The sequence below is a fragment of the Thunnus albacares genome, chromosome 19 (genome assembly GCF_914725855.1).
Source record: "Thunnus albacares chromosome 19, fThuAlb1.1, whole genome shotgun sequence".
Classification (NCBI taxonomy): domain Eukaryota; kingdom Metazoa; phylum Chordata; class Actinopteri; order Scombriformes; family Scombridae; genus Thunnus; species Thunnus albacares.
This window is the reverse complement of record NC_058124.1, coordinates 16,860,372-16,880,074: the sequence shown is the minus strand read 5'-3', so window position 1 is coordinate 16,880,074 and position 19,703 is coordinate 16,860,372. Positions and strand designations below refer to the sequence as shown.

Here is a 19,703-nt window from a genome sequence, read left to right as displayed (position 1 = left end):
TCAGTAAATTATGTACTGGGCTCTTAGTGGACTAGTATCAGTAGCCATCTCACCCTAATTGTGTCTGTGTGCGACTATGCATGCCTGTGTGTGCGTGTGTGTGTGAGTGTGAGCATACACTGGCTATGAACAGCTTCACAGTCGGAGAGAGAGAGGCAGGAAGAGAGGAAGCAATCCTTCAACAGAGCACAATATCAGACTGCGGACAGACAACGAACGGCTGGAAGATTCTGGAAACGAGAGAAAAGCCTGCCTCCCTCACATTTCAGCTCCTAACGCTGCCTCCCAAAGTGCCCTCCATCTAACACTAACACACACACGTACACACAGACACACATAAATGGCACCATAACTCTATATCCGCAATCAATCTCCGCTATGAAGATACATCCATCTTCAGTAATGTTAATGGGAGGGTTTTGGGGGTTGGAGGGGTGGAGGACAGGGGTAAAACAGAGGGTATGTGACTGCACGTTAGTGTATTTGTCTGCATGTCAGAAGGTCAGGTGTGTGTGTGTGTACTGGGAGTGTGCACTGGTGGGTGTGTGTGTGTGTGGGAGAGAGACTGATGGCTGTCAGCTTGCATCTGGCAGAGAAAATAAATTAGGCTTATGAAGACAAATGAACGGGCTATGGAAAGAGTAAACGGGTGTGGAGGGGGATCACGAAAGAGAGGAAGGGGGAGAGGAAGGGGGGGAGAGGAAGAGGGAGGGAGACATAATGAAGGAGAAGAGAGGGATATTGTGTGTATGTGGTGGCATGGATATGAAAGGAAGGAGATGGAGCGGTGTTGCCAACTAAAAGAGTTCCTTTCGTCAGCCAGTGACCGTTCATTAAGAAGGATGGGCACACAGACAGGCCTGCTGTTGGCAACAGGAGAAGCTTTGGCTGCGGCTTCTCTGGCTGCAAGGGAAACATATATGTGGGTGTATGTGTGGGTATGTGTGTTTGTAGCTCTGCTGCCAGTACGTTAAAATCCAGAAAATATATCTTTTTGCCTTAGTTGTGTATTTAACAAGACTTTTCTTTCTTTCAACACAGGCACAAAAAAAAAAAGAGAAGCTTTTAAAGCCACAAAGCGTCTTGGATCATGGGTTTGTATCTGTGCTTGAAGTGCCTCTCAGTGTGTGTTTCCTCTGCTTGTGTGTCGGTGTCAGCGTGCATCCATGTGTGTTCCATCTCCGTATATTTGTCAGTGTCTATCTCATGACACACTCCCCTCGTTGCAAGAGGAGGAGAGCTCTCGGGGGGCTTTGTCACGCGGCGGTCTGTTCTTTTACTGAGGCCTGGCGCCCCTCATTTGATAAATGACACATGTCATTCTGTCAGCCCCTGCTATCCGGGCTGGGAGGCCCCAAGCTGATGTATGGCCGCCCAGGCTAAAGGAAATCAGAGTGTTTTGGCAGCGCCCTGAGAACATGGCCTCTTATAAGGGGTATGTGTCTACGGTTGCAAGTGTGTGTGTGTGTGTGTGTGTGGAAGTGTTTGTGCCTGTCTGTCTGTGATACTGAGTGCATGTTTAATTGTGTGTGTATGTACCTATTAGTGAGTGTGTGTGTGTGTGTGTGTGTGTGTGTGTGTGTGTGTGTGTGCATGCTCTCAACCTGTCAGGCGGACGGGCAGAGGGAGACAAATCGTCGTCATGGCCGCCCCAGCTGTTCCCCAAATTTGGTGCGAGGAGGAGAGCGAGGAAAAAAAAATCCTGCCGTTTGAGTTTCAAACGGCTGATGCTTCCCAGAAACGGGAATGAGTGAGAGGACAAGTGGAGCTCAGTGCACACACACACACACACACACACACACACACGCACAGACACACACATACGCACACACACACACACACACAAACACAAACTGAATCAAAACTCCAACGCTGCAATAGGAATCAAGCCAATCGTAGAAGGAAGCAACAGACAGCCCGAGTGGTTTCTGTTGCAAACAAACATGCGCACACACACTTATAAACACACATGCGTCAAACATACACATATGTAAACACATGAACAAAAACTTTGGACAAGGCATTTGCACCTTTACCAAAATGAGAGGCTGACAGGCAAGCAAAAACAAAACCTTAACCGTGTTTACAGAGCTGTCATTTCTTGTATGTTTTCATATGAGAATTTATATTTTTTTAAATCCAATTTGGCTTTTTTTGCATCTGAACAAAACATTTTCTCACTCTCCCTCGTGCTTGTTTATACCTTCACCACAATTTGATTTACCTCCATCCTAACACTAACCCAAACGTCTCCAGATTTCATGGTAAGAATTTAACAAAATGTCCTCAATAAATAGACAATTCTCACTACACATACACAAACATTTCCCTTGTGGAGGACAGTCCCACCTGGAGGTTATGAACTCTGAATGACCCCATTTGATTGGGCGCGGGCCGAACTCCCTCCCCCTCTCCCACGGAAAAGAAGCGGGAGAAGGGAAAAAAACAGCGTCATTAAGCTGTGAGTGATGAGTGGCAGCCATGGGTGACATCCTCCCCTCTCTCTTTCTCTCTCCTCCACTATCCAACCGCTTTCACTGTCACTCTCTTTTCTTTTTTCTCCTTCGCCATTGCCTTGATACTTTTCTCTCTCGCTTTATTCACCTCTCTCTCTCCATCCCTCAACCCCTCAAGTCATTTCTCTTTCACTCCTCTGTTGCTTTGCCTCCTCTTTTTCCACTCCCTCATCCCTCCCCCCCTTTCCTCCCTGGTTCTTTTTTGTCTGCTGTCACTCTCTTTCTCTTTTTCTCCTCTTTTTTTTCACCCCCTTTATGCCCCTCCTTCCATTGCTTCTTTTCTGCCCTCGTCTCTCTACACATACACACACACACACACACACACACACGCACACACGCACACACACGCACACACACACAAAAGTGGCTCACTCAGTCCTGTGTAGCTCTCTGGCCTCGGTCATGTAGACACTCAGCTCCTCCATACATAATAGATCCCAAATATCGAGAGGAGGGGTGCACATTTTCACCCGCTCAGGATTGTGCCATCAGCACTGCTTCCACAGTAGCTCCACTGTCTGGCACTGAGAGGCTAAAAATGCCCAACAGTCGGCTTTAAAATACTTTTAAGGCTTCTTATGAATATGTGAAAACATCCATCTCTAGGTGAGATCTATTTAACCGATGAACATTTCCTCATTTAATGGGAAATTTTGCTGATTTTCAACCAGCATTGTATCATTACAATGTGGGTAGTATTTAATGTCCTCCCTCCCTGCTCATTTGCCAACAAATGTTATGTTACGTTATCTTAATGCTATGCTAGCGATAGGGAATAGCATACACAAAATATCATACTACTAAATACTTAGAAATATCAGTACATTTGGAAGAAAACTTGTATCAAGATATGAGGCAGAATATTATGCTGTTGAATCACACAACAGAGTCTAAAAGAGGAAGCAACCACCGGACTAGAGCAACATTACAACCGCAGCTAAGCTAAGCTAAGCTAAACTACGCTGCTAAGTTTATTGGTGATTCACCCCGAAGAGCTGAATCTAAAAACAAAAAACAACTAGCTTCACAATATAATGTCATGGCAGAGATATGGTGATACTATTCTAACTTGTAACCAGACAAAACAGTGCGTTAAAGGAAACACAAGTTTACAAGCATTAAGATGCTCTAAACCTTTTTAGAGATACAATGTTAGATTTGCCATTTCTGTCGCTTTCAACAACCAGCGATGCTAAAAACGTTGCTCCATGTATCACGAGATTGGATGGACTTCCTTACAGACAAGAAGAAATAATAATTTTCAATTTAATTCCCAAACTACCTCACCTCTCCTCTTATTTAAATCTTTTAGTACACTACACAATCCAACAACTACTTATTTTTAGATATCCGTTTTGTACGCGCTAATCTTGGTAGATCTGATGTCAGGTACTCTGCACCTTTTAAATGGAATGAACTGTAAACTGCCCTCAAAACCAGATTCTGTCATTCCCCTTTGAGATTTTATTTTCTGATGTTTTTATGACTGCTTTAATTATTATAATAATTCTTGATTGAATGTGGCCTTATTTGTGTCATTTTGTGTGCTGGTTGTGTGGTTCTCTGATTATGAATGTTTCTTGTTCTCAAGTTGCTCTTGAAAAGGAGATATAAATCTCAGTGAGACTACTTGACAAAATGAAAGAAAAAAGGAAAGTGTCCGCACTCGGCAAGCTTAAAATGTTGCCTTTTTCAGTCAATAATAGAGACTTTGGGAGCTATAATCCAGTAATCGAGGACTTTATTCCTTCATTTCATTAATTGTCCTGCACTTGACTTAAATATAGTATGGGATGTGTACACACTATCTCTTTACTACTTGATGAAATAAATTTTAAATACATAAATAATAATGTACGGTAAATCTCTTTCCAAAACAGATGTAAGCTTCCCTAATTGACAATAATATAGTTGTCAAATACCTTGTAAATTTGCACACAGACAGTGAATCTTTTTTTTCTTGTCACAAAACAATTAAACATGTTAATTTTTGCACTTAATGCAGGATGCTATATAACGGGAAACCAAGTCTTAGATGCATAATAATTTACACTAAAATACAAAAGTTCCTTACTGGAGTCAAGTGGCTTTTTGCCTCGAGTGGCCGGCTACTTTTATAGACCAAGCTGAAGTTATATTGTGCGAGAGGAGCGGAGAGTCTAAAAGTAGTGAAGTAACTGACTGAACTTGATAAACTTGATCAGCGGGACTCCATTCTGCTCCTTGATCTTGTTTATTTTAACCAGGTTTAATTAACTGATCCTGACAAGTCTTTATTCTCTCTGCTGACCTAAGCTCTGCTGTGTGCATTGAGAGGAAACTTAATGTCATGGATATGATTCTCTTTATGATTTAAAGCATATAAATAAAGCAACATCTAATTAACATAACTGTTAATTATGTTGTTGTCATTTTACTGTCAGACCAAAGCTGTCCAGGCCTGCAAGGCAAATTGTCTCACACACTGGACTCTAATCACAAACACTGATGCTCTACAGCAAACCAAGACAAAAACAACCTGTCGTTGTTTATGCCAGAAAAACTCAAGAAAGTTCAAAACACATGTATTTTTTTTTCTTGAATAGAAGAATCATGGAAATGATTTAACTTGCTCCTAAACATTAACCAACCACATTGTATCCTTCTGTTGTGTTAAATGATTTTTCATGATATATATTAATCATTATGATATTATTCAAGTTGGCATACATTAAGAGAAAGTATGGGAATAAAAAATTTTAGGAACAAAGAGATTCCCAGCCCAACTGGTAACTAGTAAACATTAAGTATAATTTTAGATGGTGGTTTCTGACCAGTTAAATATAAAATGGTCACCGAGTCATTGCTGAGGACTCACAGTTCAATGTGTACGTCATTGCTTTTTCTAGACTCATCGTCTGTTTCCTAAAATCTGACAGCACTTATTGTTAAACCAGAGACGTTTAAGAATGAGGCTCCAACTATGAGGCAAGACAGGAAAAAAAATGAAGTGACAAAAAATGAGAAGATGGAGAAGGAAAAACAGGTTAAGTAAAAAATTAAGTCACACTCACCCAAAAATGACTCACATACACACACACACACACACACATACTCATGGTAAAACTGGGGCTGTGGCCATTCTTGGACTTTGAGCGTACAACCAGACAAATACCGAATTTAAGTGTTCAGCAAGATGACGGATATATTACACAGACCTCCACAACGGCGAGGGAGCGAGAAGGTGCTAGGACTGCACGACATTGGAAAAAAAACTGACATTGCTTTATCTTTTTTTTTTTCTGCAATATATATATTACGATACATATACAAATGCAATATATGATTCCAGTGGGCACCAGGTGTAGCTCATATATGCTCAGTCACAAGAGGCTAACTTCGCTCGCTAACTTCGGGGCTAACCCCTTCACTTTAATCAGCAGGTAGCAGGTTGTAGCATTTATTCACCGACAAATAGCCAAGACTGTACATACATTGCACTGCTATGTTAACAGCTATCCTGCTATCATTAGGGCAAGAACCAGCCCCAGCCCCGTGACAGTAACTGTTTAACTTTTAACTAGCACCAGGACGAGGTGTTGCTGATAACGGGAATACACGCACTTGCATAACTGAACGCCTGCCTCTAGCATCCAGGCGACATTATCTGTGACAGTAGCAGCGCCGTGTGAATGTTTACAGGCAGGAGATACGCAGACTCTGCAAGCACAGCAATCAGTTCGCTATGTGCTCTGGTGAAGGGTGTACTTGATCAGTTTATAAGACAACACAAACAGGCAGCACTTTTTTTTAGTTTGTAGTAGGCGACCAGTGGGGCCTGCATTGGTTGTTTGATAAACTGATGAAGTGCACCCTTTCACCAGAGCACATTAAAAGTTCTAGCATGAGTTAATTTGCCTTATTTGACAATGCGCGTCCTGCAACGTGACTATTGCACATGCACACATCTCAATGTCGATGCTGAAACGATATATCGTACAGTCCTAGAAGGTACCCATTAGAGGCAAAGAATACTAAATGGACAGAGACGGACCAGCTAGACAGTAACCAGAAGCCTTTCATGGAAAATGTTTTTGCAGGAGGTAACCATGATCATCAACAACACAAACACGCATGAACTTTTCACTGTTTTGAGAGGATATCAGACATTTTTTGCTTCGCTTTTGTAGCTAAGGACTGCAGACAGTGGTGGAAGAAGTATTTAAGTACTTTACTGAAGAGAAATTTAATAATACCATGATGTTTTGCCAGTCTTGCCTTTAAAAAGTAGAGAAATATCAGCAAAACGTACCTAAAGTATCAAAAGTAAAAGTTCTCATTATGCAGGCACAACTGGTCCTGCCAGTATTATACATTATTAGATTATTATAAATATTATTACTGATATGTAAGCAGCATTTTAATGTGCAGCCAGTCAAGGTGGTGCTCATTTGAACTACTTTATAAGCTGTTGGGTGGTTCAATGGACAACAATATATTGTGTTTTATTAACTCATCATACATTTCAAATGTAAAATAAATAAGTACAATAAACTCAAGTTTGAATAAATGTACTTAATTATATTCCACAACTGGCTACAACAGACATCATGATATTCATTTTGGTGTATTTAGATGGAAGCTCAATGTTGGTGCATACTGTTATACAAACATTAATCCATGTCAAAATGTTTTCTGGGTAGTTAGTTTGACGTAGTAGCGGTGGCATTCCTGTCATCATGTACCATGGCGATGAGAGAGGCCAGAGGCAGATGGACCAGAGATAGACAAGTAAACAGACCAACAGTTGGGTCAGCAGACAAACAGAGACGGGCAATCAGAAACAGATGCTCAGGTGGACATCCAACCAGTGAGTTAGACAGACAGTTGGTTCGGTGTGTCAGGGACTGAGTGACGACACTGACGGAGGAGACGTTCGTGTCAACAGGAGGCCTCCCGCTGCTCTCTTTGAGACAGACGACTTAGAGGGACAGAGCTGAGCTTATAACCCCCCTGTGATTGTCACCGTCTGAGACAAAACAGCGGCTCAGGAAAGATTTGGGTGGAAATTTTTGGGGATAGCATGTGGTGTTGTTGAACTGACTAGGATCCCGAGACATTATATCCCCTTTCAACTGCCCGTCAAGTGGCCTGCGAGAGCAGACGACTGTTAAGTGATGACTTTGTGTAACCTCGAGCAAATTGTGATCAATGGTTGTCTTTTAAATGAAAGCGTCAAACAAAACTGAATTGCGCCACACCAACAAAATATGCTTTGATTCTTTTCCTGTGCAACATGCTTTATGGATAACTGTCTGCTTAATGGGAATGGAAATGGCTCTTGGAAAATATGTGACAGTCATGTGTTTAGACTTCAAAGAGGACGACACAAGACTTAAATGCCCTGTGACCTTTTGAATTTTTTACAACTCAGAAGTGTGACTGCATAATGTCGCTGAAATCAGACTACTGAAAAAAAAAGGGGTCCTTGAAATATGAGAACAAGGCCAGTGGGCCTGAAAGAGGAGAGTATTACGCTCTCCTTTTCAGATGTTGAGTTCATGTTCTTGTAACCAGTTCACTGACTCTTGAGCATCCGGTGAGAGAGCGATAGATGAGGGCGAAAGACAGGGAGGAAGATGAAAGAAAATATGAGCAGGGTAGAGGAGAATTGAGTCAGTAAGATAGAGATTGATGACAGATAGGAAGATGAGAAAAGGCTTACGGGGAGAGAGAGGGGGCCAGTAATCCCCCAAAAAAAGGAGGAGAGAGGGAGAGGGAGTAGGCTGAGATAAAGATGAAGAGGTAAAGGGAGGAGAGAGATGTGAGAAAAGAGAGATGGCAGTGGCACTACACCAGGCTGCAGCATGACCTTCCCCAGTGTCCGCTCTCAAGGACGAAGTGTCATCTGTTAACTGTATCCATTCCCAGATGGCTTATCTGCAGTAAACTAGTGTCCAAAAAATGATATTCATTGCTTCTCAACCCACCTTATCAGTTAAATAAACACTCCTCGGGGGAAAGAAAAATTTCCGCCCCCTGACTTTCGTCCACTTGCACCGACTGCTCTTTGGATATGCTGAGGACAGCTTTTATCAATCGCCATGTAATAAAAAACAAGTACCTTTCTTCTCATGATATACAGTACCAGTTCTTGCCAGTTTTTTTGCACCACAAGCTCTACAAATGGTTCAAGCACTTCTCGCATTAGAGCTGTGAAGGGAAAAAAAGAAACTTTACTACTAGCTGGTGCTTAGTTTGCACACAGTTAATTAATATTAATGTTCTCCTGATGTTTACAGGAGGATTATATTCAAAACACCAACAGTGTACAGTCATCATATGTATAAATATTTAGTAAGCCTTCACCTAGGCAACCACAAAAAACATAAACAAAATACACTAATTCCATTTGTAAGCCTCCAGCCTTTTTGGAGTTGCTTTATAATTTGGCATTAAGAATTGAACAAAGTTTTCATTCCCATGTTCTGAACTTAGATTGAATTTTTGCTGAGGTGCAATATGCAGCAAAGCAGTACTGTAGAGGTTAGCAGGAAGAAATGTCCATTTCTCTTCACAAGATAGTTTCTACAATGTCTCTGTGTAAATGAGAGCCAATGTTAACATGTTAGCATCCCCTTTTCATAGCAATACAATTATTTTCATTATTGAATAATCTATCAGTTTTGGGTTTTTTTTGATAAATTGGGTAAAAATGCTCAGAAATGGTGAATAAAAAAAGAAAATAGTTTAAAGAATGCCCATAATTTTTTTTCCAGAGCTCCTGCTGACAGAACAATAAAGTCTAAAGCTAAAAGAATTTAGTATATAATATTATTAGAATATATAATATAATTTTATGTCAAGTGACTGGAAATTATATTAATAAATTAAAGGTGCCCTGTCGAGTTTCCTTGTAAGCAAACAAAAGTTATGTTTACATTTTGTGTTTCTTACCAAAACACAAAACGTGTGGAGGTGGAAGTGTTAAAACATAATGTTTTGAGGTGGAATATTTTAAATCCTGCAAAGTTTACATTTCTGTTTACTTAGTCATCTTCTTTGCCTCTGCGAGCCTTTTGCCTCCTTGGACTGTGTGTTGTGTTGTGCATGAGAACAAACAAAATGGGGACCAACTTGCAAAAACACTGCTCTTTAGCGCTACTACTGCTCAAAAACTCAACAGGGTACCTTTAATCGGCCAACTGTTTCTGCTCTAACTGGCATTGCTGACACATTTTATGTCATTTTTCATAAGGGCTAATATACTGTAGTAAACTTGAACCCACAAGGTGACAAGTATGTGGTTTTTAAAAGTCAAGGTTCTTAAGCTGGAAGTGCCCTGCTGCTGTTGGAATTATGGGAGGCCAACAGGGAGCCTGGCGTGTTTTATATCATTTTACATTAACAAACTTAAATTACACACACTTTTAGGCGCCTGAGAATGTGTGAACAGAATCGTATTGTAATTCCCCAAAGTCACAGGATAAACACGTAGCAAAAGTGATTCCTATAACCTGACTTAGCATAATTTAAAACTGATAATTTAATTGTGCAATTGTGTAAAGAAAGTGCATTAAACAGTTAGTTAGTTATCTGGGGACTTCCTGATGCAAGTTCAAGGTCTACACTTTCATAATCATGAGAGAAACAGGACAGGAAAAGGACAAGTACACCACACTGTCTATGTCTTTTTGTACTTATATGTGCACTTAGCTCTAAGGATAAAATATATACCCGGCAACAGCAGAGCAAGCGTATGTGTTGGCGTGCATGTCTGCAGTATAGCACAGGCACATATAATCAGCGGCTAATAACAACACGCTGGGAGTCGCTGCCCCACCGTAAATCAATGGCCAAAATAATTGCTAATACACTGGTTATCGATTAGCGTGCCCGCCATGCACTCATTTTCTGGGGCGACTGTGGCTAAGCGCTAACGCAGTGACAAGGGTAAAGTGTTATTTCTCAAAAAGGCACACAGACAGACAGCTGGGCAGGAAAAAATGACTACAGGGTCTCGGCAGTAATTCTTAATTGACACCTGTCAGAGCAATGGCAGCAGTCACAGCTGCTGCGGGAGAACGTCTACCCAAGTCCTGTTCATCTGTCACTTTTAATACCTTTTCTTCACAGCCCGCCTTTCTCTCCCTCTGTTGTCTCCTTCCCCCTCGCTGCTGGTACCTCGCTCACCCACAGCTCCTCTCACCCACCCTGCTTCAACCCAGATGTTCAAGGCTGGTTAACAGAAGCAACACAACTTCAAGGCCGGCTAGTAGCGACTCACTCACCACTGTTTTTGTTTATGTGGATCAAAGGCAGTTTTTCAGTCTTAGCTTAAGTGACTTTTGACCCAAGTATTGACAATATGAGGGAGCAAGAGATTTAATAATAGGAGCACTGAGAGTAATTTAAACCGTGCCTGCTATTGCTGGCCAGCCAGTCTTATTTCTAGCACCATCACCATCATTACCACAACTGACAATTTCTAATATATCAAGTGCAGAACTTAAAAACATGGATGCTGAGCAATTTCTCAGATCACTCAAGCAAAATGCAGAAACAGATATCCGATCAGAGCAAATCCCCTTGACTTTGGACAAATCGGATCACAGCGGCAGACGCTGACTTACTCTGTCTCTCCAATAACAGCGTCCGTCTGGCGTGCGGTGCATCAATCATGCAAGGACACACACACACACACAACGCATACAGAAACATGATAACAGCAGGATCATAAATAGCATTTATACAAACATGCTTAGACAACAAACATATAAAACTGTTGTACGCTGAAGGAAAAATGATGCACAAACAACAAAACATACAAAGAAAAACACACTGTAGAGGGGAGGCAGTGGAGACAGGAGCTCCCCTGAGTAGACTCTGACCTCTGAGTGTACCCCGGACCTCCCGTCTTTTCCTCTTAAATCATGACTTGCCATTTTTCTCTCTCTTTTGTGTATTTTTTTTTCTCCTTTCTTCCCCTTTGTCTTTGTCTGATTCTTAAACTGACATTATTAGAGAAACTATAACCGCAATGTTAAGTGTGTGTTAAGCAGCAAATGCAGCTGGTACACTTTGGGTGTAACGACTGCCCACAATGCTTTGCAGCTTTGCAAGAATCTACAGAAATATCGAGTGAAAGCATAACAAAAAGTGCGCAGCTTTAAGTGTATTTTAAGTTGTAACTGGAGATCAGTTTTTCAACATGTGAAAAATAAAGAATCGGTCGTGATGAATCCCTAAATCTTGATCACATGTGCTTTTTCAAATCTGCGCGCTAGTTCTGGACACACGGGTGAATACATTTTCAGCTAGTGTATATAAGGGCAATTACATCAATAGAATTTATTTCATACTCCATGACTTTCATGCTTTCACTCTCTTCATCTATTTCACTCAGTCAGAGGGGGGAAGACTTTGCCAATACATTGTGCAAGCTTAGCAATAATTAACAACCAGTGCCCTAAATCCCTCAAGGACAGTCTTGTGGATGATTTCATTCATATTATTATTCCTGTTATTATTTTACATCCCCACATTGTGGCTTTTGTTTTGCAGCTGTTTTGAATCGTAGCTGGGACTTCATTGTGAATGGAAAACAGACACACAGAAAATTAGAGACAATATCCTACATGCAGGATGTATTGAAGAGTGAGGACGCTCGTGAGATTTATTCCTGTAAAAATGACCTTGTTTTCTGGATTTCTTTGTCAAGGATCCTTTTGTTGTGCTTGAGTGAAAATCCAGGTTTTCCTGTTTCCTCTGAACCTCATTAAGCTCAGGGATAGTTTTACCTCGCGGCTGCGGTGCCGAATGCCTTTACATCGTCACCCCGCTGGCGAGCCTAATTCCCACATATTTTCAATTCGACCCTCTCTTTTCCATAAGAGCAGTCATCGATCTTCATTTGTCACTTAACCTCCACGAAGATGAGGACAGAGAGCGCAGTTGTGCGAGTGTGCGTATTAGTGTGTGTCTTTGATTTCCTGAAGGCCTACTGGCTCCGACACCAGATGCAAATGAAACTACGGGTGTAGCGGAGTGTGGGATAGCAAATATATCCACTGACTCCTTCAGTCAATGTCACCTGTTAATGACACTTTACATACACTGCCTTATCACAGGATCAGAATATTTCACATTCATATGCACACACACACACACACGCAGGGTTGCACAAACTCATCTTGCTCAGTGATGCAGACTCGTACACACACACACACACACACATAAACACACCGACATGCTCTGTTCTCATCTGCACTTACTCCACAGACTTTTCGCTTCAAATGTTTGTTTTTTTTTCCCCCCACAGCACAGCTTCAACTCCTGACAAATGTCATTAAATACTTTATCAGAAGCATCCAGATAAAACCAACACAAGGTTCTAATAGTCATCTTTCGGTGCTGGCTTCTTAGTTGACAGCTTCCGTGAGCTAAATTTCTGCAGAGGAAATACAATGCAAAGTAACAACAACAAAATGTATTAATGCTGCTCGGCTTAGAACTTTGTTCCTGTTCTGTCAAACAAACCAAAAAGCTGTTACCACCACAAAGATCAGAGGGAAAAGCAAAGTATTAAGAAAATCTTTCTCTTTCACTGGAAACGACATATATTCAACTACACCTAAACCTGTTAGAAATACTTCCAATGGATACTACTGCTTAACTTTAGTTTATTACATTTATTAGGGACCATGTACCAGATTTAGCTACTAGCTAATTTCAGGTAGACACAAAACACTAATACAACTAATGCAATTAATAAATACTCTCATAACATACTGTAACTCGGATGGAATGAAGCTGAGAGTTCATGTACTGAGTGTGTACATTTCCACTTGAGACTACAACCATTCATAACCTTGTTACAGCTGTGTTTGTGTCCAGCGCCGCGTTGGCTTTACAAGTCACACATTTTGTCACACTGCAAGCCACCTCTGATGTTGAGTTTACACTGGAACAACTGGGGCTTGTTGATATGAGAAGTGGCTAACACCGAGTTGATTATATCAAGGCAGCTTGCAGGCTTGACACCTTGCTGAATTTGTCAGCATTAATCGGTGGGGCCCTGTCACTGATCCGTCAGCTACCTGGATAATTAGGGACCCCAGCTAACGATGCCGTCGGGAAGAAGGGAAACTCAACTTCTTCCCCCTCACCCCCCCCCCCCCCCCCCCCCCCCCACTCCCCCCTCCCCCATCCACAAGTCATAATTAAGAGACTCTTTTTGCATTGAAGAAGTGATAGTGGCAGTAAAGGGAGGGGGAGTGGGGTGGGGGTCTGTTTAGGCAGCCAGTGATGTCAGTAGAGAAGCTCACAAGGCGAGGCACTGTCTGTGCATCCTGTTCAGCGTGTACCTCGTCGTGGCTTCAATATGGACAAATGTTGCAGAGTGCTGTAATTAAACATGTGCAGCGCTAAGCTATAGAGACACATCATTAAAATGCAGCACAGAAGTCCATTTATGGGAGACACTGAATGATGCACATTAAAGAAATGAACAGCAGCCACAGTCTCTGATTGTAACAGGAATACAATCACTTGATTTACGTTTAGAGTGTTAAACTTTTTAATTAGTGACCGAGCCCAGTCTAACATTTCTATTGAAAGAGCAGACAAAAGCAAACAAATTGCTGTCTGCAGGTACGAAGGAACACGTTTTGGTCACGTTTGACAGTATCACAGCGTGTCACTTTCTCTCTCTTCATGACCTGCGCTAATTCTGTCAGTATAGAAACAGCTTTCTCTGCTGTCAGTGGAGATGAGAATCTAGATCTGGATCAAATATTTCTAAACTTTCACATCTAAGAGTGAAAGGAAACAGAGCGGATTTCACATCTCCCTGCCTAATTCAGCATAAGCACGGTGCAGTAGAAAGATGGCAATCCCTTTATACTTATGGACCTGTATCCTGGTCGATCCCACTGTGTACTGGTCTACTCTGCCTCTTCCTCTTGTCTCAGTCAGTACCTCTGAACGTTGTGCAGGATGGGTTATAAAAAATGTTAACTCCTGTGGAATAAATTTAACGCAGTGTCACACTGTAATCACGCTGACATGTTGAATGATTAGTTGACAGATTCATTACTTAGAGTGACAGTGTTTGATTTAAGATATTGTGGCTGGCAAACTAAGAGCGAGAGTAGAGGTGCAGCAGTGCCATTAATTCTCCAACAGCAATCAAAACTGTGACCTCAGTATCGAGGCAAATACAGAATTATGGCTTCTTTGTACATTTTACATGCAGTTATCTCTCATCTACTAATTAAACTAATTACTGGTTATCTAGCTGTAATATGTTCAGGGTGTATCATATTTAAACGTGACAATGTGCTGTGTATTATCCACAGCTTTCTGTAAGCGGCGACAGAAAAAAGTTGCTCAGGTGTCAAAGGTCACTTGATTACTGCAGTTACTATCAACCTCTTCAGTGTCCCCCTGTTCTATGGATAGAAAGTTGGTACTATGCAATTGAACCTCTTATTAATATGGACTGGAATTAAGGATTATTTTCATAAAAAATTGGGAAAAATGCCCTTCACAAGCTCCCACAGCTACAAAAACCCCTCAGATATTCAATTTACAATGATATTAAACAGAGAAAGCAGCAAATCATCACATTTGAGAAGCAAGAATCAGTCAATGTTCGTCACTTTTTGCTTATTAAATGACTTAAATGATTCATTAATAATCAAAATTGTTGTTGATTAATTTTCAATCCGTCAACTGATCGATTAATCAACTAGCTGTTTTAGCTCTAACTAAAATTAGACATAAACAAGGGCAATACTTGCAAAATAACATGAATTTTACACTTTGCTATTATCACCTAGAACGTGAGTTGAACATTTGTTTTTTATTTCACATGAAATACAAAATCCAAGGGAAACAAAAAGGGAAACAAAACTCTGCGGCTACCCTGATACTTTCTTTTTTTATTATTATTTTACCTCCTTACCTTTATTCTCATCATAATTACTGTTACTTGATATTGCTGCTTTGTTTACTTTTCATTAATTGCATGTGGTCCTGTGAGAAATACCTCAACACAACTGCACCTCAGTTGGAGGAGGGTGGGGGGGGGGGGGCAAAAAAAAAATGAAAATGACGACAAATGACTGCTTCAAAAGTCTCTGCTGCTCAAATTGCACTGCACTGAACTTAACTGCCAAAACTAACAGATGCAGTAATGTGGTTCCAAATGAAAGAACACTGATGTATTGTCACTGGTCATAAAGTAGATAGGGTACAGCGCCATTACAGGGTCTAAAATCATCACTGTGACTGATGAAACTGAGCCCATTTGAAATGGCATACAAAGAACCATTGAAACCTTTCTCTCTGAGGAACGCATGCAACATTTTGTTTTAGTGCAACTCCGAAGTGACAAATCTGGGTTGCGGAAATATCTGGTAATGCATTGTAAAAATAGCTTGTTTATAGGTGTGTACGCCATTTCACAGAGGAAACACACACACAAAACACACACGCACACACGACTAGAGAGGTGTTAAAGTTTTTTGGATTGACCATACGTCAAGCACTGGAAATAATGTAGAGACAAAGCCTGCCAAGTTGGGATTGACCATTACTGCCTGTGATGTATGTGTCTGTCACAAAAACAGACAATTAAATCAATATTCAAAGGCTGAGCCAGAATGGGGCCACTTCAGAGCTCAGCTGAATGACCAGAAGAGGCTAGAACAGGACAACCGATACTTTTTTTTTTTCACTTTTTTTGGGGGGGGATTTCACCACTATTTGTGGCGGAGGTATAAACCGGCACTGTTCGTTTTCACGTTGCAGTCTTGTTCTTCAAACACATTTCTCTCTATCCATCACTAAAGCCTCCCGTCAATTAGAAATTACAGCCCCACCGAGTTCAAAGTCTTCCCGTCACAACCTTGATTAAGTCTGCTTAACCTCACATTTCCACCGCCTGCTTAACATTCTACAGCTGTTTTATTCGGCTTTGGTCATTACTGCATGAACTTCAAAGGCTCCTCTCCCGTCATTTGGAAATGCGCGTCAATCACACACATCTCCCAGGGACATCAAATGGATTCGGGCAAACATGCGATTCTTTAGCAGAATAGATCATGTCTGGTCAACTTAGCGACAACATGGAGGCCTGATTGTCAGGAGGTGATGTGTGTGGGGGTTAAAATTGAAATTTTGGTGTTGAATTTCACTAAATATATAATTATTTACTTTTACTGAGGTACTTTTTCTTTTAAAAACAAATATATTCCTGCTACATGTGAATCAGTTCGTAACCTCGAACAATTTAGCTGCATGCATACTAATTTGTAACACACCGAAATACCAAATAATTATTATTTTAACGGGTTAATTAGAGCTAAACTCATTTTTAAAATCACATTGCATCAATACTGTTTCTATAGTGACTTTTAGAGTGAGTTTGTGCTACCAAACTGTGATTTTACACACTTGATCTCCTCCATTATCACAGTTACATTCATGTTTGGTGTTACATGTATATAGTTTTTCCTGTGGCACGTGTGTCTTAAACATTTATGACGTCTTTACAACACTTCCTTCTTCTAAGAGATGAACACAGAGGTTAGGTCAAGTGACCACAATGAGGTGACCATTAGAAGTACCCTCCCCAGTTCACCCTGCAGTGTTTTAAGGCTATTTCTGTATGAGATGCTCCCTCTGTGATCTCGCTACGCCCCAGCACCCTCCCCCCCCACCCCCCACCCCTCCTCCCCTTGTTCCCTCCCCCTTGGGTATTAATCGCAAAGTATTTATCCCGCTTGAGAACTTTTCTTTCAATTTGTCTTTTCTTTGCTTCCTCGGCGGGGGCAAAAAGTTATCCTTTGAGGGAGTCCAGCTGCCGGGCGCATGCGTGTCTCCATGGTGAATGATTTACTGATGTTCATCAGGAATGAATAGATCAAAGGCAGTCGCATGACAGGCGATCAATCAAGCATCAAATCAAGGATGGCAATCCCAGAGCGGAACACAAGATGAAAATACGCCACTTTTCTGTCTCTCTCCTTTTTTTTTTTTTTTTTTTTTTGCTTTTTTGCTTTTTACTGGCACTAACACATCAAACAGGTTAGCCTGTAAAAATGAGATAAGATGAGCTTTGTTTGGAGAACTTGGATGCTGGCAACCTAGTGGAGGATCAGCTTTAAAGCGTTGAAACTGAAGTGCAGCTGAGCGCATTCACGTCTCAGAGGCAAAATTGGCAATGAAGCATATGGCTGCGTAAATGAGACAAAAGCCTACTGTTGCCAGCCAAACACGTCTTACTAGATTAGTAAAATAGAATAAACTTATCATGGGTTACTCCGACTTTGTAAAACTAAACATAAAGACAGAATTAACCTGATTCCTTTGCTCCAAAACTGAATGCACATACTGACTAGACTTACTGGTACGGTAATAGAGAAGTCCACTGTCCTTGTATTATGTCCTACATCAGGCCTATCAGCTGCTGTGTAAACTTGCCTGCATGTGTCTGATTCCTGGCTGAGGGAGGAGGAGGGAGGGAGGGAGGGGGGGGAGATAACGTGTGTGTATGAGTCTCTGATGGGGGTGTTTGTTTGCAGAGCCGGGGCTTACCTGCTGACCGCCGCGGTGCTTGCTGCTTTCTCCTCGGCATGCTGCTGCAAGACTTTCCGCTTGACTTTTCATGCAGAGATCAAAATTGCGGCCGAGCTGGAGAGGAAACCGGTGCAACGGGGGAGGAAATCAAAGCCGGTAGCGTTTCCTCAGCTCTTCAGCCGGGGGGGTTGATATGATTAAAGTGGCGGTGTGTGTAGATCCCTCGCAGGGTGAAGAAGTCTTACTTTTTTTTTCTCTCACGAGGCAAGTGGAGGTTTAATCTCTACACGATCATATTTTTTTTGTAATCGGTATGTCCGGTGAGAAAAAAAAAAACGATTACAAATAATTTAAAGCAAGAGGGGCTCGTCCGTTAACTTCTGTCGATCACACAAACTCATCGCAGGCTGGGTTGGTGAAAAACTGGCGAAAAAAAAAAAGCTCCGTGCGGATCTCAGTCTATCGTGGAGGGGATATATGGACAGCTGCCTCAGCCCCCGTTGCTGTCTTTCAATCAAAAAGAGGTTTACACCCCTTCACTGGGCTATTTCATACCTCTATTCACGCCAAAAGTGAAGAAAACGGGACTCCTCTTGCGTTTTAACTCACTCGCCGGTGGAGACGAGTCCAAACTGCGCTGTGTAGTGTCTCTCTTTCTCTCCCTCTCCGTCCGTTCCGTCCGTCCGTCCAGGTGCCAGCTCCGGTCTCCAAACCCTCCGCTACAGTCTTTGGGAGGAAATCAGGAAGAAAAAAAAAAAAGAGAGGAAAGAGTGACACGTTAGCCGGGGCTGCGTGTATGTCAATCAGTCAAGTGTGTGCGTGGAGAAACCCCACCGCGATCCGCGTTTCTCTGAAAAACACCCCGCGGATAATGAAATACTCACATTTAAGCCTGCGCTGTCCGTCCGATTGTCAACATGGACACTTGACGAATTTCTCAGAAACTCATCACAAAACACAGCGAGCAGGCCCTCCCTCTGATCCGCAGGCTGACCGGGTTATTGTTGTTATTATTTCCTGTTGTTGTTGTTTTTTTTTTTGGTATTATTATTTATTCTAAAGAGCGCAACGAACGTCCCTGGATATCCTCCGCAGTGAAATGTGCGCACATTGGTGATGCGCGGTGCGTTCAGACAGCTCCCACTGATAGACAGACACATCCAGCTGCCTTTCCGGCCTCTCCTTTACTCCACCCCTTCACAAGCGTCACCCTGACAGTCAGAGCCCACCTGTCAATCTGCTGCTCTAATTGTTCACTAGGATGGCTTTCATTTCAACGCCTCTCTGTCCCCCCCCCCCCCAGCACACATTACCCAACGGGGGGAAAGGTACGTCCAGCTCGTGGACACGCAAGTAAACTTACATTAAAACAACAGAATAAAAGGAAACCTCAAAAAAAAGTTGATGTGCAGTGTGTGTGTGTGTGTGTGTGTGTGTGTGTGTGTGTGAGAGAGAGAGAATTTAACATCCAACTGAGACATGGTTTAACAGTTACTGCTTCACTATTTCACAATCATATTCAGCCAGAGAGGTGAGGATTGCAATCATATTTTTCTACAGGCTACAGGCCTAATCATGTAGACTTATTGAAATTTCCAAGAAAATATACAAACATATAATGAT

General features: G+C 41.8%; 1 protein-coding gene across 5 annotated transcripts in view; it reads right to left on the bottom strand.

Moving 5' to 3' along the window:
- Positions 1 to 19,703, bottom strand: part of LOC122969840 (teashirt homolog 1-like) — a 177,866-nt gene that overhangs the window by 14,304 nt on the left and 143,859 nt on the right. For 3 of the 5 annotated variants that reach the window (XM_044335841.1, XM_044335843.1, XM_044335844.1), the window contains one exon: positions 18,690 to 18,806. In XM_044335841.1, the coding sequence (XP_044191776.1) occupies positions 18,690 to 18,806 (117 nt within the window). Of the gene's footprint in view, positions 1 to 18,098; positions 18,807 to 18,964; positions 19,299 to 19,703 lie in introns of those variants that run through there. The other 2 variants (XM_044335845.1, XM_044335846.1) reach the window with 2 other exon arrangements.